Raw genomic sequence first — 20,633 nt, forward strand, 5'->3', positions numbered from 1 at the left:
TGGCCAGGACCAGATGTTATGGAGTGATGCCGGTGACTTAGGCTAGCCAGGACCAGATGTTATGGAGTTCAATGAGAGAGACCACCACTCCAAAATAAACTGTCTTTTACTGAACTACAACATGGGTAGGATTATGTACAGTACAGTGGACAGCGGGTACAAAACTTTATGGACGTTTCTCTTAACGCACGCAACATCTTTAAACACTTTCGTTCTTTCCTCCATTCTATCACTTCGTCTATCACTTTTCCTCATCTCTACTCAGGATCACGCTATCCACTTCCTCGGTCTTCTCTCACGTCAGGGACACCCAGTTCGTGAGGCTCTGCACTCAGGCCCTATCTAAATTCCTGACACGAAACTGTCTCTGTCCCTTCATTTTATCCCCTCCCAACTCTGGGCTAGTCCCAACCTACTGTCAGACAAACTACAACGCCGTCACTAACAAAGCATATCACAATATACATTACAACAACAAATATGTCTTCAAGGGGGGAACGTGGGCAGCACTTCCATCTTCTTCCAATCACGTAGCCTAAAGGAATGGATTATTCTAGATGAGTGCTCATTACAAGCATGACTCACTCTGATGTCCGAGGTTGCCCTTCAGCGGCAGCAAAAGTTCAGAGCCTTAACCCCTTTTAGCCGCAGCCAATTTTAGCTTTTTATTTCCTCCAGCCATAACTTTTTTATTCTTCCGTGCACACAGCCGTACGTACGAGGTTGTTTTTTTTGCAGGATGAATTGTAGTTTTGAATGACACCATTTAATTCACCATATAATGTACTGGAAAAAAACAAGAAAAAACAATTCCAAGTTGCAGTGATTTTACTTTAGCGGTCTAAAAAAAATCATAAAATTTCTTTAAACATTTTTTTTTGTTCCTTGTCACTATTTTCATTTTTTCATCGATGGAGCTGTGTGAGGGCTCGTTTTTTTACGTGTCAAATGGTAGTTTTTAATGGTACCGACTAGGGGTTGATATGATATTTTGATCACTTTCTATTGCATTATTTGTGGAGGTGCAGTATGCGAAAAACTGCACTTCTGGCCTTTCTGATCCTTATTTCTTTAGGGCCTTTACCGTAGGGGTTAAATATTTTTTTATTTATATAGTTTGAACTTTTGCATTTTTTTTTAAACTTTTCAGTTTGATATGGGGGCCCTGGGGGCTGGAAGGTATGCCAACAAGACACTTCACCTTTGGATTTTGCACCGTTTGGCTTTTACAGGCTCCTTTTTATCCTTTTGACCATTTAATTTTGATGTGGTCTGCGGCCAAAAATCATCAAAGAGGAGCTCAGAAAATGACAGATAAGGGAGTAACAACCTTTTACATTAGACCGTCATAGCAGGCTCACTGAAGGATTCTCAGTGAACTCATTCTACAGCCAGTAATAAAGAGTACAACACACAGAAGATATAGAAGGCAAATAGTGCAACATTTTTGAATGAAATCCAATTACAAAAATGATTTTTACTCCCGATGACAAGCACTTAAAGGGAGCCTCTACCCCCAAAATGACTTTTAAACAATACGGTGCTATGGGGAACTTATGCCTTCTAAAAATCATACTAGCACCGTACTTGTTACTGCTTCAGGTCTTCAGAAAATTACTTTTAATACCTATGCAAATGCGGGGGTGCAACGGCGCACCGAGCTCTCGGCCACCCCAAGGGTGCACCGAAGCCCAATATATTTACATGGGCATTAAAAGTTATTTTCTCAAGCCCTACACCAGTAACAGATACAGGTATGATTTTAATAGGGGCTGATTCCCCAATGGCACTGGGGTTTAAAAAGGCATTTTGGGGGGTGACTGACCGTAGAAAATCCCTGCAAATCGGAGTTATACAGGAGTAAAGAAACTTTCCTGACACAAGTGCGTCCCGGCCGTAATAACGCAGAGCAGCAGCGCCACCTAGTGGTGCATTGTTTTAATATTGTAAAAGTTTAGGAGTCTTCATGCCCGATTGGCACGGCCACCACATTCATACACACCGGGGGCACTGAGCGATGGCATTTTTTTAAATATTGATATGAAGAAATATGGAAAGCAGCGCTCACCAGATCTCTTTCTTGGCGGAGATACCTGAGCGGCGCCAGGTTGCGGCTTGTTTGATTGACAGGCGCGGTCACGTGTCACGCCAGCACGTCCGCTCTGGAGTCACGTGGTGCGGAAAGACCGGGCCTGTGCGGAGCTGCATCAGAGAGAGGCCAGACCTGTGCAGTGTCCGGAGGAGGAGGACGCGCCATGCCGAACAAGCGGGCGTCCCGGAACGCGTACTTCTTCTTCGCCCTGGAGATGATGCCGGAGCTCCGGCGCCGCGGCTTCCCGGTGTCCGGAGTGAAGGAGGCCATCCCGCTGTGCTCCGGGGACTGGGCGGTGAGGAGTGCCGGCAGCTGCTGAGCACCGGAACCGGCGGCCTCCACATATAACACCGGGAGAGCGGCCGGAGAGCGAAGGGCGACTGCAGATAAGGGGGATACAGGTCACATGTGCGGGGAGACCAGGAGAAGACACCCCTCCTCCCACCGAGTGCCCCCCCCCCCCAGCACCACCGTGTGCCCCCCCCCACCACCGTGTGCCCTCCCTCCTCTCCCCCCCCCCACACCACCGTGTGCCCTCCTCTCTCCCCCCCCACCACCACCGTGTGCCCTCCTCTCCCCCCCCCCACACCACCGTGTGCCCTCCTCTCCCCCCCCACACCACCGTGTGCCCTCCTCTCCCCCCCCACACCACCGTGTGCCCTCCTCTCCCCCCCCACACCACCGTGTGCCCTCCTCTCTCCCCCCCCCACACCACCGTGTGCCCTCCTCTCCCCCCCCCACACCACCGTGTGCCCTCCTCTCTCCCCCCCCACACCACCGTGTGCCCTCCTCTCTCCCCCCCCACACCACCGTGTGCCCTCCTCTCTCCCCCCCCCACACCACCGTGTGCCCTCCTCTCTCCCCCCCAACACCACCGTGTGCCCTCCTCCCCCCCCCCCAACACCACCGTGTGCCCTCCTCTCTCCCCCCCCAACACCACCGTGTGCCCTCCTCCCCCCCCCACCGTGTGCCCTCCTCCCCCCCCCCCACCGTGTGCCCCCCCACCGTGTGCCCCCCCACCGTGTGCCCCCCCACCGTGTGCCCCCCCACCGTGTGCCCCCCCACCGTGTGCCCCCCCACCGTGTGCCCCCCCACCGTGTGCCCCCCCACCGTGTGCCCCCCCACCGTGTGCCCCCCCACCGTGTGCCCTCCTCCCCCCCCACCACCGTGTGCCCTCCTCCCCCCCCACCACCGTGTGCCCTCCTCCCCCCCCACCACCGTGTGCCCTCCTCCCCCCCCACCACCGTGTGCCCTCCTCCCCCCCCACCACCGTGTGCCCTCCTCCCCCCCCACCACCGTGTGCCCTCCTCCCCCCCCACCACCGTGTGCCCTCCTCCCCCCCCACCACCGTGTGCCCTCCTCCCCCCCCACCACCGTGTGCCCTCCTCCCCCCCCCCACCACCGTGTGCCCTCCTCCCCCCCCCCACCACCGTGTGCCCTCCTCCCCCCCCCCACCACCGTGTGCCCTCCTCCCCCCCCCCACCACCGTGTGCCCTCCTCCCCCCCCCCACCACCGTGTGCCCTCCTCCCCCCCCCCACCACCGTGTGCCCTCCTCCCCCCCCCCACCACCGTGTGCCCTCCTCCCCCCCCCCACCACCGTGTGCCCTCCTCCCCCCCCACCACCGTGTGCCCTCCTCCCCCCCCCCACCACCGTGTGCCCTCCTCCCCCCCCCCACCACCGTGTGCCCTCCTCCCCCCCCCCACCACCGTGTGCCCTCCTCCCCCCCCCCACCACCGTGTGCCCTCCTCCCCCCCCCACCACCGTGTGCCCTCCTCCCCCCCCCACCACCGTGTGCCCTCCTCCCCCCCCCCACCACCGTGTGCCCTCCTCCCCCCCCCCACCACCGTGTGCCCTCCTCCCCCCCCCCACCACCGTGTGCCCTCCTCCCCCCCCCCACCACCGTGTGCCCTCCTCCCCCCCCCCACCACCGTGTGCCCTCCTCCCCCCCCCCACCACCGTGTGCCCTCCTCCCCCCCCCCACCACCGTGTGCCCTCCTCCCCCCCCCACCACCGTGTGCCCTCCTCCCCCCCCCCCACCACCGTGTGCCCTCCTCCCCCCCCCCCACCACCGTGTGCCCTCCTCCCCCCCCCCACCACCGTGTGCCCTCCTCTCCCCCCCACACCACCGTGTGCCCTCCTCTCCCCCCCACACCACCGTGTGCCCTCCTCTCCCCCCCCCCACACCACCGTGTGCCCTCCTCTCCCCCCCCCCCACACCACCGTGTGCCCTCCTCTCCCCCCCCCCACACCACCGTGTGCCCTCCTCTCCCCCCCCCCACACCACCGTGTGCCCTCCTCTCCCCCCCCCCACACCACCGTGTGCCCTCCTCTCCCCCCCCCCCACACCACCGTGTGCCCTCCTCTCCCCCCCCACACCACCGTGTGCCCTCCTCTCCCCCCCACACCACCGTGTGCCCTCCTCTCCCCCCCCCCCCACACCACCGTGTGCCCTCCTCTCCCCCCCCCCCACACCACCGTGTGCCCTCCTCTCCCCCCCCCCACACCACCGTGTGCCCTCCTCTCCCCCCCCCACACCACCGTGTGCCCTCCTCTCCCCCCCCCACACCACCGTGTGCCCTCCCCCCCCACACCACCGTGTGCCCTCCCCCCCCCACCGTGTGCCCTCCCCCCCCCCACCGTGTGCCCTCCCCCCCCCCACCGTGTGCCCTCCCCCCCCCCACCGTGTGCCCTCCCCCCCCCACCGTGTGCCCCCCCCCCACCGTGTGCCCCCCCCCCCCCACCGTGTGCCCTCCCCCCCCCCCACCGTGTGCCCTCCCCCCCCACCGTGTGCCCTCCCCCCCCCACCGTGTGCCCTCCCCCCCCCACACCGTGTGCCCTCCCCCCCCCCACCGTGTGCCCCCCCCCACCGTGTATCCTCCCCTCCCCCCCCACCGTGTGTCCTCCCCTCCCCCCCCACCGTGTGTCCTCCTCTCCCCCCCCACCACCACAGCTCTGATATCTGCCCGCCTCCTGCTCTTACACCTACATTACACACATTCCTCTACCTCACTGGACTTGCACCTGCCCCTCACCAGCCTCATATCTGCCCGGAAACACAGCAGTGTGCCAGCCGGCAGCGCTCTGCGCTGGGTTGACATTTGTTTTTTTGTTTTTTTTTACTTTTTTTTTTTATATTATTCTAGCTGCTGTCTCCAGAGAAAAAGGAAAAATATAGTGAAAGAGCCAAAGAATGGAGAAGCCGACATCCGGGACCCCCGAGACCAGAAGCCGACGGAGAAAACTCTAATCATGAGGTGAGACCTGCGTGCAGATATATATTTATATATCCTTCTCAAAAAAATAAAGGGAACACTTAACAGAATATAACTCCAAGTAAATCCAACTTCTGTGAAATCAAACTGTCCACTTAGGAAGCGACACTGATTGACAATCAATTTCACATGCTGTTGTGCAAATGGAATAGACACTAGATGGAAATTATTGGCAATTATCAAGACACCCTCAATAAAGGAGTGGTTCTACAGGTGGGGACCACAGACCACATCTCAGTACCAATGCTTTCTGGATGATGTTTTGGTCACTTTTGAATGTTGGTTGTGCTTTCACACTCGTGGTAGCATGAGACGGTCTCTACAACCCACAGAAGTTGCTCAGGTAGTGCAGCTCATCCAGGATGGCACATCAATGCGAGCTGTGGCAAGAAGGTTTGCTGTGTCTGTCAGCGTAGTGTCCAGAGGCTGGAGGCGCTACCAGGAGACAGACCAGTACACCAGGAGACGTGGAGGGGGCCGTAGGAGGGCAACAACCCAGCAGCAGGACCGCTACCTCCGCCTTTGTGCAAGGATGAACAGGAGGAGCACTGGCAGAGCCATGCAAAATGACTTCCAGCAGGCCACAAATGTGCATGCGTCTGCACAAACAGTTAGAAACCGACTCCATGAGGGTGGTATGAGGGCCCGACTTCCGCAGATAGGGTTGTGCTCACAGCCCAACCCCGTGCAGAAGGCTTGGCATTTGCCACAGAACACCAGGATTGGCAAAGTCACCACTGGCGCCCTGTGCTCTTCACAGATGAAAGCAGGTTCACACTGAGCACATGTGACAGAGTCTGGAGACGCCGTGGAGAGCGATCTGCTGCCTGCAACATCCTTCAGCATGACCGGTTTTTCAGTGGGTCAGTAATGGTGTGGGGTGGCATTTCTTTGGAGGGCCGCACAGCCCTCCATGTGCTCGCCAGAGGTAGCCTGACTGCCATTAGGTACCGAGATGAGATCCTCAGGCCCATTGTGAGACCATATGCTGGTGCGGTTGGCCCTGGGTTCCTCCTAATGCAGGACAATGCCAGACCTCATGTGGCTGGAGTGTGTCAGCAGTTCCTGCAAGATGAAGGCATTGAAGCTATGGACTGGCCCGCCCGTTCCCCAGACCTGAATCCGATTGAGCACATCTGGGACATCATGTCTCGCTCCATCCACCAACGTCACGTTGCACCACAGACTGTCCAGGAGTTGGCGGATGCTTTAGTCCGGTCTGGGAGGAGATCCCACAGGAGACCATCCGCAACCTCATCAGGAGCATGCCCAGGCGTTGTAGGGAGGTCATACAGGCACGTGGAGGCCACACACAATACTCAGCCTCATCAGGAGCATGCCCAGGCGTTGTAGGGAGGTCATACAGGCACGTGGAGGCCACACACAATACTGAGCCTCATCAGGAGCATGCCCAGGCGTTGTAGGGAGGTCATACAGGCACGTGGAGGCCACACACAATACTGACCCTCATTTTGACTTGTTTTAAGGACATTACATCAAACTTGGATCAGCCTGTAGTGTATAAATATCTCTCTCCGATATCCTGTCTGAATCATAAAGCAGAGATTTGAAGAACATTTAGACGAGGTGGGGGGCGTCGGGCCTCTGTCGCTCTGCAGGAGGTGGAGGGGGGCGTTGGGCATCTGTCGTTCAGCTTCTCTTCTTCTCAGGGGAGGAGTCCTGAGGAGATAATTTGCATATTCCCACTGCATTTTGGGGTAAGTGAAGAGTCTCCGCGAGCTCAAAGAACACTGGATTTTGGCTGTTGGAGCTGAAAAGAGGACATCGGTAAACCGCGCGCCTTTTGAAGCTTTTTTTTTTAAGCTTTTTTCACTGTTTTCAGAACATTAACAATAAGAACATGGAAGAGTCCAGGAGCCATTTGGTGAGCTGCATATCCTGCTACATGTTCACAGACTTGCCAGTGGAAAAGCCAAACTTCACATGCCAGAAATGCAAGCTTGTGTCCCTGTTGGAGGAAAAGTTGCGAAATCTAGAAGAGAGGTTAACTACCTTGAAAATCATTAAGGAAGGTGAAGAGTTCTTAGACAGAGCAGAATTATCTCTTCATGATTCAGAAAGAGAAGAAATTCGAACTGCACCTGAGGAAACAGAGGAATGGAAGCCTGTGACCCAGAGAAGCCGGAGGATCGAGAGGCAGTCAGCACCCATACTGCTCAGGAACCAGTACCAGGCTCTCACGCAGGAGAACCAGGAAGAAATACAGCAAGATAAGACTTTGCCAGCAATGAATAACCTTGTAAGCCCTCAGAATCCTCCTGGATGGAGAAAGAAGAATGTTGTGAAGAAAAAACGGAGAGTGGTGGTCATGGGGGATTCCCTGTTAAGAGGAACAGAGGCCGCTATCTGCAGACCAGACATAACCTCAAGAGAAATGTGCTGTCTTCCAGGAGCAAAAATTAAAGATGTGTCTGACAGGATATCAAGACTCTTCAGACCTACAGATCACTACCCATTCCTGCTAATACATGTGGGGACAAATGACACCGCAAGAAAGGACCTGGAAACCATCTGCAGTGACTTTGAAGACTTAGGCAAGAAAGTGAAAGAATTGGGAGCGCAGGTGGTCTTCTCATCCATCCTCCCAGTGGATGGCCATGGAACAATGAGGTGGAATAAGATTCTACAGGTGAACAACTGGCTACGTCGATGGTGCCGTCAACAAGGATTTGGATTTCTGGATCACGGAATGAATTACCTATACGATGGACTACTTGCTAGAGATGGGGTGCACCTTACGAAGACTGGAAAACGTGTATTTGGAAGTCGCCTTGCTACACTCATCAGAAGAGCTTTAAACTAGAACAATGTGGGAAGGGAAGCAAAAGGCCAGAAAAAGCCATACAGCTGACAAATACTATTGAGATCTCTGCTACTGGAAGTGGAAAGGAAGAACAAAGACAAAACAATTTAAATAATAAAAATATGGGAGGAAGAGAAACCAATCACAAACTAAAATGTTTTTATACAAATGCACAAAGCATGGGCAACAAACAAGGAGAACTGGAACTACTAACGCAGGAAAAGGAATATGATGTCATTGGAATCACTGAAACTTGGTGGGACGATACACATGATTGGAATAAAAGGCTAAAAGGATACAACTTATTTGCAAGAAACAGAGTTGATAAACGAGGAGGAGGTGTCGCATTGTATGTTAGAAAAGCGAATATCTGCACAGAGATTGAAGCTTCAGAGACTGGGAGTTCTGTGGAAACTGGGTAAGAATACAAGGAGACAACAACGGAAAGGACACCATTGTAGGCATTTACTACAGGCCACCTGGGCAAGCTGAAGATATGGATGAACTCTTTATGTATCAAATGACCAAGTTCTCCAAAAAATATGACGTAGTGGTCATGGGAGATTTCAACTATCCAGACATTTGTTGGGAATCTCTCGCAAGTAAAACTAACAGGTCAAGCAAATTCTTATCCTCTCTTGCTGACAACTTTATCTTCCAAAAGGTAGGGGAGGAAACAAGGGGATCTGCTACTTTGGATCTAATCCTTATAAACAGGGAGGAAATGGTTGAGGAGGTAAAGGTGGCTGGGACCCTAGGAGGCAGCGATCATGCTATTCTAGAATTTTGGATAACTAGAGGAGGAAGACATGTGAAGACTCAAACTTCAAGGTTAGATTTCAGAAAGGCATATTTTAAGAGACTCAGAAAGAGAATAGGAGGGATCCAATGGCTGGATGTCCTTAAGGACAAAAATGTCCAGGAAGGATGGGAAATTTTTAAAAATGAGATTCTCAAAGCACAATCGTTAACAATCCCGAAAAGTAGGAAGAATGGGAAGCATTTAAGGAAACCAGGATGGATGAACACAGAACTTAAACACATGCTAAAAAGAAAGAAAGAAATGTTTATTAAATGGAAAGAGGGAGGCATATCTAAAGAAGATTATAATGCAGTCTGCAGATCCTGCAGGGCACGTATCAGGTTAGCTAAAGCTGACAATGAATTAAGGCTTGCAAGAGATGTCAAAAGCAATAAAAAAGGATTTTGGGGGTATGTCAAAAGTAAAAGAAAAGTCAAAGATGCTATAGGATTTTTACAGGATGAAAATGGAGAAATGGTAAGAGAGGATGTTGAGAAGGCCGAACTTTTTAATTCCTATTTTGCATCTGTTTTCTCTCAGAAAGAAAATGTAACATCAACTGATCTTCACTGTCCTTTTAAAGGAATAGAGGAATCCAAGTTATCTGTAAACAGAAAGATTGTGAGGGAATATTTAGCTAACATAAATGAGTTCAAGTCTCCAGGTCCAGATGAATTACACCCCAGAGTACTGAAGGAGATTGTAGAAGAAATTTTAGAACCACTCTCCATAATCTTTGAAAATTCTTGGAGAACAGGAGAAGTCCCAGAAGACTGGAGAAGAGCAAATGTTGTTCCTATCTTCAAAAAGGGGAAGAAGGTGGACCCAGGGAACTATAGGCCGGTGAGTCTGACTTCTATACCAGGAAAGATCTTTGAACAAATTATTAAACAACATGTATGTAAGTACATGGATAAGAATGAAGTGATTAACCAGAGTCAGCATGGGTTTGTAACTAACAAGTCATGTCAGACTAACTTAATTTCCTTCTATGACAGAATTACTGACTGGGTGGATCAGGGAAATGCTGTAGATATAGTATATCTTGACTTCAGCAAAGCATTTGACAAAGTATCTCACACCATCCTTATTGAAAAAATGACCAAGTATGCAATGGACCAGGCAACTGTTAGGTGGATTCATAACTGGCTTAGTGATCGGACTCAAAGGGTGGTTGTAAATGGCTTCACATCCAGCTGGATGAATGTCTCAAGTGGGGTACCACAGGGCTCCGTCCTGGGACCTGTATTGTTCAACATCTTTATCAATGATTTAGATGAAGGAATTGAGGGTAAACTGATTAAATTTGCTGATGACACAAAGCTAGGAGGGATAGCTAATACTAGAGAAGAGAGAGAGAGGATTCAAAAAGACCTAAATAAACTGGAGCAGTGGGCAGCAACCAACAGAATGTTTTTTAACAGGGAAAAATGCAAAGTACTATATCTGGGCAATTAAAAATGAAAAAAGCATATACAGAATGGGAGGAATAGAGCTAAGCAACAGTACATGTGAAAAAGACTTAGGTATACTAATAGATCATAGACTGAACATGAGTCAACAGTGTGATGCAGCAGCAAAAAAGGCAAATACAATTCTGGGATGTATTAACAGAAGCATACAGTCTAGATCACGTGAAGTCATTATCGGTCTTTACTCCTCTTTGGTCAGACCTCATCTGGAATACTGTGTACAGTTTTGGGCACCACATTTTAAAAAAGACATCGACAAACTGGAGCACGTGCAGAGAAGAGCGACCAGAATGGTGACTGGTCTGCAAACCATGTCCTATGAGGAACGGTTGCAGGATTTGGGAATGTTTAGCTTGCAAAAAAGAAGACTGAGAGGAGACTTAATAGCTGTCTACAAATATGTCAAGGGCTGTCACATTGTAGAAGGATCATCTTTATTCTCATTTGCACAAGGAAAGACTAGAAGCAATGGGATGAAACTAAATGGGAGGAGACACAGATTAGATATTAGAAAAAACTTTTTGACAGGGTGATTAATGAGTGGAACAGGCTGCCACGAGAGGTGGTGAGTTCCCCTTCAATGGACGTCTTCAAACAGAGGCTGGACAGACATCTGTCTGAGATGATTTAGTGAATCCTGCTTTGAGCAGGGGGTTGGACCAGATGACCCAGGAGGTCCCTTCCAAATCTACCATTCTATGATTCTGCCTTTCAAACTGCATATAGTTATAGCAAGGAGGTGGACATTAAGTTCTGAGCAGGCAAGCCCATTGTAGGAGCAGTGGATGCTGTGAAGAGAGGTAACGTAAGTTCCAGCACCTGTAGTGCTAGCAGAATGCTGATGAGGGAAAGCCACACCCTGAAATAAGAGTATATGGCAAGACCTAGATTTCTAAGACTGGTATGTGCATCAAAACTAGATTTTCCTTGAGATTAGTGCTGCAAGACCTTTTTTTTTCTTACTACATGGTTTTTGTGACTGGACAGGAACGCTCTTTGACACCGGGCTTTGGGCTACTAATCCAGTAGCATACATTACCTGGCTGCAGAGTCCAGGCAGCCATATGTGGTGCACTATCCTCATGCCCCCGTCTGCTCTCTATACAGTACCAGTCAGAAGTTTGGACGTCCCTGTTCCTGCAATGATTTTCCTTGTTCTTATTGGAATGTGCACATTGTAGATTCAGACGGAAGGGAGCAAAAACACGAAGGCAGGAACACATCTGGAATCAAGGCGTAAAGTAACGTGTGACACAAACCAGATTGTCTGCCTGATGTCGACTTTACACCCCCTCACCTTGATATTTTCTCCAGCATCTTCATCATGTGTCACCTGGAATGGCTTCCAATGAACAAGTCACTTTATGCAGAGTTTTTGTGGAATCACCGGCCTTCACGAATTGGTTGGGACCATCAGGTGTGTTTTGCAGAGGCAGTTAGTACACATCCATACCGCGCTCAGCCAGTTCCACAACTGATCTAAGCCAGAATATGACAAGAACTAAGTGAAAAGACAGCCCATCATTACTGTAAGATATGAAGATCAGTCATTTCAGGAGAAAAATGCTAGAACCTTGAAGGAATCCTCATGTGCAGTCATGAAAACCGTCAATGGCTATGACGAAAATGTCTCTCATGAAGATCACTCTAGGAAAAAAAAAACAAGAATGACCTCTGCTGCAGAGGATAAGTTCATCAACGTTTCCAGTCTCTGAAATCGAAAATTAGTAGCACCTTAGGTAACAGCCCTAATAAATGATGCACAGACATTAAGTATCAGACACATAACACTGTGAGAAGGCAGCATCTATTCTCGAATTGCTGCAAAGAAACCACGACTGAGGGCCGCAAACAAGAGGAAGAGTTGTTTGGACCGAGCAAGGCAAGGACTGACCATTAGATCAGTGGAAATCGTTGTTTGATGAGGCAACATGTCAGATTTCTGGTACCAACATCTATCATATCTTTGTGAGATGCAAAAAAGGTGCTAAGATGGTTTCAACATGTGTGAAATATGAAGGGGAGGTGTGATGATGGGTGCTTTGCTGGTGTTGCTGTTGACTTATGCCAAATTCAAGGCAATCGGCATGGCTACCACAACGCTGCAGTGACAGTCATCTCACCTGGTCTGTACTTGGTAGGACCATCATTTGTGATGCAAAAAGGGCAATGACCAAGAAGGAGATGGATGGGGCTGCGTCAGAGGACATGGCCTCCACAATCACCCGACCTCAACCCAATGGAGATGGTTTGGGGTAAGCTGGACCGCAGAGTGAAGGCAAAGTAGCTGACAAGTGCTAAGCATCTCTGGGAAGAACATCAAGACTGTTGGAAGCCATTCCAGGAGACACCTGATGGAGATGCCAGGTGGAAGCAAAAGCCGTCATCAGAGTACAAGAGGAGTGATCCTTGTTTGTTTTCTCACGTGTTTCTTTACTCCTTGTTGCCATATACAGGTGCATCTCACTAAATTAGAATATCATCAAAAAGTTAATTTATTTCAGTCCTTCAATACAAAAAGTGAACCTCCTATATTATATAGAGTCATTACACACAGAGGGATCTATTATATAGAGTCATTACACACAGAGGGATCTATTATATAGTCATTACACACAGAGGGATCTATTCTATAGAGTCATTACACACAGAGGGATCTATTCTATAGAGTCATTACACACAGAGGGATCTATTCTATAGAGTCATTACACACAGAGGGATCTATTCTATAGAGTCATTACACACAGAGGGATCTATTCTATAGAGTCATTACACACAGAGGGATCTATTCTATAGAGTCATTACACACAGAGGGATCTATTATATAGTCATTACACACAGAGGGATCTATTATATAGTCATTACACACAGAGGGATCTATTTCACGTGTTTATTTCTGTTAATGTTGATGATTATGGCTTACAGCCAATGAAAACACAAAAGTCACTCAGTAAATTACAATAATTAACAAAAAACACCTGCAAAGGCTTCCTAAGCGTTTAAAAGGTCCCTTAGTCTGTTTCAGTAGGCTTCACAATCATGGGGAAGACTGCTGACTTGACAGATGTCCAGAAGGCAGTCATTGACACACTCCACAAGGTCCCAGAGTCTGGAGGAAGAGTGGAGAGGCCACAATCCAAGCTGCTGGAGGTCTAGTGTGAAGTTTCCACAATCAGTGATGGTTTGGGGAGCCATGTCATCTGCTGGTGGAGGTCCACTGTGTTTTATCAAGACCAAAGTCAGCGCAGCCATCTGCCAGGACATTGTACAGCACTTCATGCTTCCCTCTGCCGACAAGCTTTTTGGAGATGGAAATGTCATTCTCCAGCAGGACTTGGCCCCTGTCCACACGGCCAAAAGTACCAATACCTGGTTTACACACAACAGTATCACTGTGCTTGATTGGCAGCAATCTCGCCTGACCTTAACCCCATAGAGAATCTATTATAGAGAATCTATGGGGTATTGTCAAGAGGAAGATGAGAGACCCCAGACCCAACAATGCAGACGAGCTGAAGGCTGCTATCAAAGCCACCTGGGCTTCCATAACCCCTCAGCAGCCACAGGCTGATCCCTCCATGCCACATTGCCGCATTGATGCAGTAATTGATGTACAAGGAGCCGACCAAGTATTGAGGGAATTTACTGAACAGACATTTCAGTAGGACAATATTTCGGATTTTAAAATCATTTTTCAAGCTGTTGTTATAAAGTATTCTAATTTACGGAGATAATGACTTTTGTGTTTTCATTGGCTGTAAGCCATAATCATCAACATTAACAGAAATAAACACTTGGAATAGATCCCTCTGTGTGTAATGACTCTGTATAATAGATCACTCTGTGTGTAATGACTCTATATAATAGATCCCTCTGTGTGTAATGACTTTATATAATAGATCGCTCTGCGTGTAATGACTCTATATAATAGATCCCTCTGTGTGTAATGACTCTATATAATAGATCCCTCTGTGTGTAATGACTCTATATAATAGATCCCTCTGTGTGTAATGACTCTATATAATAGATCCCTCTGTGTGTAATGACTCTATATAATAGATCCCTCTGTGTGTAATGACTCTATATAATAGATCCCTCTGTGTGTAATGACTTTATATAATAGATCGCTCTGCGTGTAATGACTCTATATAATAGATCCCTCTGTGTGTAATGACTCTATATAATAGATCCCTCTGTGTGTAATGACTCTATATAATAGATCCCTCTGTGTAATGACTCTATATAATAGATCCCTCTGTGTGTAATGACTCTATATAATAGATCCCTCTGTGTGTAATGACTCTATATAATAGATCCCTCTGTGTGTAATGACTCTATATAATATAGGAGTGTCACTTTTTGTATTGAAGAACTGAAATAAATTAACTTTTTGATGATATTCTAATTTAGTGAGATGCTCCTGTATGTTCCTTCGTGATTTTGCTGCCTTCAGTCTGAATATACAGTATGCACATTCCAGTATGAATGAGGAAAGCCATTGTGTGCACAGGGGTGTCAAAACTTTTTGACCGGTGCTATATTTGTGTGCAGGTTATCACTGATGATATGACTGTCCTTATACAGGAGCTGTCGTTCAATGCTTGGGATAGAGGAGAAGAGAGAGGGCAACACTGGAGTCTCAAGAAAAGTGAAGGTATGAGCATCCTCGCACCACCTCCGGATCAACACTGGAGTCTCAAGAAAAGTGAAGGTATGAGCATCCTCACACCACCTCCGGATCAACTGTATATATTTTAGTCTAAGATAAACCATAGATCTATAAGACCGTGTTCACATCTGCCATATATTACTGCAAGCTGCACAGAGACGAGTGCAAGACTAACGCTCCGTGCTGCACCGAGGGAATGTAACATCACAGGTGTGAACATAGCCGTAGAAAATCTGTTCTCAAAAAGTTGCTTTTGAGCCCAAATACAGAATTCTTTTACGCTAGAACACATGTTTTTTGTCTTAAAGGAATTTCCCAGCATCAGCAAGGACAGGATGTTCTGCTCAGAAATTGGGTGCAGCAGTCGCATGTCCAGTACGACCTGTCGCCTCCATTCCCAAATAAGCACGACCTGATGGGAGACAGACGTGCTGGCAATGCAGGAGCACAGCAGAAAGTTAAAGGTCGGGATATTAGTTTTTACTTTTTTTAGTTGCTATCTTTGTGAAAAGGTGTCAAGGCTTTTATGAATAGCATTTTTGTGATTACATAACATAATATTCACCTCTTGTATCTCCTCGCTGGTGCAATGGCGTCGTCTACATACTGTAGCTTAGGGGCCCAGTTAGATGCCATACTCCGCATTGGGGTAATATGGCTGCGAGGGAACAGTTTTAGATCTATCACGTGATAGTGGTATCTTATCTGCATCGTTGCTGTGCCCTAATAGTACGTCTCCCTTTCATTAACCAACTTCCTTGACATGTAATATTATGTTTTAGGGTAGCAAGGGGGGTAATGTGCATGAAGACATTATTGGGAAGTATTTTTGTGGGTTTACTTGGTGAGATGGATTCTCTAAGCCGAAGGTCAGGGTATGCTTCATGGACTGAGGGCGATGATACAGCTGAGATGGACATTTGCCGGACAGCATGTGGTACAGATGAGGACTAGGACTGTAGAGTATGCAGGATGGCAGATGTGCAAGCTGAAATGGAAGCACCAGATGTGTGGATAGAATAGGAACAGCAGAGATGTATAGGCAAACTGGTAACTTGCTTGCAGAATTGCAGGCACGCGCAGGAACAGCAGAGATTTATATGCAGACGTGTAACTTGCTTGCAGAGTTGTGATTACACAGAAATTGCAGAGAATTATAGGCAAGCCGGTAACTTGCTTGCAGAAGTGTTACTCACAGGAATGTGAAGGAAAAAAATCCAGCTTCATGAAATTTGCAAAAAAATTATTTAGAAAAGTGCATTAAAAACAGCCTAGTATTTGCCTTCAGAACAACGCGTTTCGAATCCAGGCAGTGTTCTTAATCAGAGCTACAACCAGACTGAATGCAAAACCTTATATACTACGAAACACCAATAGCAGTGCAAATTACAATCACATGATTAAAACAGACTAATATATATACATGGAAAAAAATTGAAAAAAATATACAATCCAAAAAAACAAGAAATATATGTGCGCCAAAGAAGCACGAATCAATAATGGAAGATAAGATCTCCTCGTTAATTTAAACAATTCGGATGACACGTGTCTAAATGAAACATCCAGTTTGCTTCCCGATCACGTAAAGTCCTTCTGGTATCTCCTTCCTATTCCAAATGCCTGGAACGAACGAGTCTCCCGATTGTGGTGCTGGATAAAATGTCTAGGGGCACGAGAGAGTGCGCGATTAGTCTTACATTTTTTTAACTGTGCATCCTACGTACTTTTCTGCACATGCTGAACATCTGACAATATACACTACATTTTTCCCTTCACCCATGACAGCACACCTGAGAGGATCCGCCCTTCGAGGACAGGAAACCATCTGAAATAAAAGGGCGGAACCTCTCCCCTTCTTCAGTTGACTTCCTGTCCTTGATGGGAATCCTCATGAAGTACCAGGCGGCTGTCATGCTGAAGATCCTTACCCAGGCCTGTCCCGGCGCTGCAAGAGCGGGCTCTTGTCCGTGGCGCCGGCCTTCAGGTGCTCGTAGCACCATCTGCAGCTTCCCCGGGGACCTGTCGCACTTGCGGGCGCAGGCGGTGCGGAGGTCCTGGGCTTCTGTACACCGCCCATGTGACCGAAAGTGACCGCGGTCATGTGCCTCTGACGTCATGGCGCGGGGCACGCTGGGTAGGGCGTACCTCGATGACGTCGAGGGCGGCGCCGGAAAAAAGATGGCGGCGCCCTGTGTAATGCCGGCCGACATGGCAAAAATGCTGGCGGCGGCTGCGGAAATGGCGGCCAGGGGGAGGGGGCTAATCACCGGAAGGAGACCGCAGGGACCTGGAGATGGCTGACCCCGCCCATCTCCCTATTTAAAGGAGCACCTGGGGTCAGAACGCTGCTCAAAGTCCCGACATAATGTCTGACATAGAGCAGCAGCAGCTGTCGCCACGGCCACAGTCTCTACCACCTTCAACACCACCTCCGTCTGCTCGCCGGTCTAGAGGGTCCAGCGGAAGGAGCAGCAGTCGTCCCAGTCAGAAGGGTAAAGCTTCTCAGGACTCCACGGTCTCCAGGAGGGATGCGTCGCGTATCCTGAAACAGTTTTCAATTCCGATATCTGCGGTGTCGGGGTGAGTGATCTTCGTGAGTGTCACTAGATATATTTGCTAATGGGACTCCTATTGTGTGTTTAAATCGCCAGGAGGAACCCAAGAAAGTTACCGCCAAGAAGCGGAACAGGGAATGTGCGATATGCAAATGGCCGCTAGCGATAGACTGGCAGAAGGAGCTCTGGTAGGACTGCATTCAGAAAACTATTTGTGAGGGTACCCCGGATTTTGCAGCTAGCTTCTGTCATCAGATCGGAGGTAGAGGGTTCCCTTAAAACAATTTTGAGGAAAAGAAGAAAAATCGTATCTGATCCTTCTTCTGACTCCTCTGTTATCGGATGGAGAGTGTCATAGTGGGGCCTCATCCTCATCCTCTTCAGACAGTGATAGAGGGGGGAGACCATGCTTCCCTATAGAAGACACAGATAAATTGGTAAAGGCTGTCAGAACCACTATGGGGTTAAAGGAAGATAAATCTGTTAAGTCCCTAGAAGACATCATGTTTGCAGGGTTTGAAGAAAAGAAAAAAACGCACCTTCCCGGTGAACGCTAAGGGCCAGGTACTTATCAATATAGAATGGAGGAAGCCTGAGAAAGTAGGAGCCTTGCCTTCATCCTCAGAGGAAGTATCCCTTTGACCTAAAGGACTCTGAAAACTGGGATAAGGTGGTGGCAAAAATTGACGCTGCGGTGTCTAGATCATCAAAAAGATCGGCACTCCCTCTTGAAGACTCAGGGGTACTTAGAGACCCCTTAGACAAAAAGGCGGATACCTTTTTAAAGCATACTTGGGAATCCGCAGCAGGAGGTCTAAAGCCGGCCATTGCAGGAACATGTACCGCTCGTTCCCTTATGATATGGTTACAGCAGTTGGAAGATCAGCTGAAAGATAAAAAGACCTCAAGGGAAAAAATTCTAGCCAACCTCCCCCTGTTACATGGTGCAACTGCCTTCCTAGCAGATACCTCTGCTGACTCAGACCAGCCGACCTAGCTGCCAGTTTTACTATCGAACGCGGCTAGACGAGCTCTGTGGCTCAAGGGATGCCCTGGGGACTTGCAATCAAAATCTAGATTGTGTTCTATCCCCTGTGACGGCCAATTTCTCTTTGGCAAAAAATTGGACTATGTCCTTGAGAAAGCGAGCGACAAAAAAGGAAGGTTCCCTGGGTTTTTGGCGGACGCCAGGAAGACCTATTTTCGGAACGGGAAATTTAGTAGAGGTCGCCTCCCGGGAGAAAAAAGAAAGTGGGATTTCAAGAACAAGAAAGAGTCTGGATATATGTTCGGAGGTCCCTCCGCCGCCTCCAAAAAACCTCCACAATGATGCCAGGCTACAAGTTCGAGGGAGACTTTCTCAATTTGTTCAGGCCTGGAAAAACATTTCCTCCAGTCCCTGGGTCCTCAACATAGTGAGAGATGGACTAACGATTCAACGCCGCTCTTTTGTGATAACTCCGGAAAGAAAATTCCCAGACGAACAGCTGGCCCTAGAATCAGAGATCTTGAACCTGTTGAACAAAGGAGTGCTATGTGAAGTTCCGGTCAATCAAAAAGGAAGGGGATTTTATTCCCCTCTCTTTCTAATAAAAAAAAACAAAACGGACGGTTCATTCAGAACTATTATAAATCTAAAAGGCCTCAACCGATTTGTAGACGACCATACATTCAAAATGGAATCAATAAAGTCAACAATAAAGCTTCTTTTTCACAATTGCTTTATGGCAGTGATAGATCTCAAAGACGCGTATTATCACCTCCCAATTCACCAAGATCATCAAAAGTATCTAAGGGTTGCTCTTTACATGCAAGGAAGTTACAGACACTTCCAGTTCCAAGCTCTTCCCTTCGGGTTGTCGATTGCTCCAAGGGTATTCACCAAGCTGATAGCCGCGGTGACTGTCTTTCTTCGCATTCAGAATACAGTTAATAATACTTATAGTGGGGAATTCAGAGAGCTACTGTATTTCACAGCTGAAACAAGTCATGGCTGTCTTGCAAAACTTAGGCTGGATAGTCAATACCCAAAAATCAAGGCTAGAACCCGCAAGGATCCAGACCTTTCTGGGGTTTAGTCTAAACTCCGAGTGTCAGACTTGTCTTCTACCCGACAGCAAAATAGACAGTCACAAATTTGGTCTCAGCAGCCATACACACCCCATACATGTCCTTAAGGAAGGCTATGTCCCTGCTAGGTACTCTCAAAATCATGCATTCCGGCAGTCAAGTGGACCCAATTTCACACAAGAAACCTTCAATGGGCAATCTTGTCAGCACAAAGATTGTTAAAAGGGTATTTAGAAGGAAAGGTACATCTCTCCTTGCGAACCAGGAACGCCCTCTTGTGGTGGACAGACAGGTCAAATTTATCTTTGGGGGTCCAGTGGGACAGACAAGTACAAAACATCATCACGACCGATGCACACAACTCAGGGTGGGGTGCACACCTGGAAAATCACATAATTCAAGGCTATTGGTCATTCCCAGAGAAAAAGGGGTCTTCAAATCTAAAGGAGCTATAGGCAGTAAGGAAAACTTTAGAAGACTTCCTCCCTTTACTCCAGGGTCGTCATGTTTGGATTATGTTGGACAACAGAACCACTGTGGCCTACATAAACCACCAGGGGAAAACAAGATCTCATTCTCTTCTGGAAGCATATATGTTATAAGGCTCGGATGCCGCACGTAGAGAGTATGGCAGAGGTTTAATTCAAGATTTGCTTTCTCCACACAGGGAGTGTAAATTTAAGTAACACAACAATAAAACAGTAAAATCGGACAATAAACGATTGTGGTTTAACTATAACACGGAAAGGATGAACAATACGGCACAGTCCCAAAAGTTCAGGCTGAATAAGAGAAGGTAGATTACTGGAGGCTTGCACTTATCTGTCCTTTAGCGATAACTACGTCCGTCTTCAGACACTCACGCCGGAGGGTGT

At 48.5% G+C, this 20,633-nt stretch overlaps 1 protein-coding gene across 1 annotated transcript in view; it reads left to right on the forward strand.

Moving 5' to 3' along the window:
• Nucleotides 1–1,966: 1,966 nt before the first annotated feature.
• The window catches only part of MAEL (maelstrom spermatogenic transposon silencer), a 52,128-nt gene continuing 33,461 nt past the window's right edge, over nt 1,967–20,633 (forward strand). Inside the window, exons 1-4 of the mRNA XM_073670856.1 lie at nt 1,967–2,387; nt 5,238–5,348; nt 15,049–15,175; nt 15,442–15,597. Of these exons, the coding sequence (XP_073526957.1) occupies nt 2,256–2,387; nt 5,238–5,348; nt 15,049–15,175; nt 15,442–15,597 (526 nt within the window). The 5' untranslated portion in view covers nt 1,967–2,255. The remainder of the gene's footprint in view (nt 2,388–5,237; nt 5,349–15,048; nt 15,176–15,441; nt 15,598–20,633) is intronic.

Source organism: Phyllobates terribilis, unplaced genomic scaffold, assembly GCF_046119375.1.
Source record: "Phyllobates terribilis strain yellow unplaced genomic scaffold, ASM4611937v1 Scaffold_2__4_contigs__length_985480577, whole genome shotgun sequence".
Classification (NCBI taxonomy): domain Eukaryota; kingdom Metazoa; phylum Chordata; class Amphibia; order Anura; family Dendrobatidae; genus Phyllobates; species Phyllobates terribilis.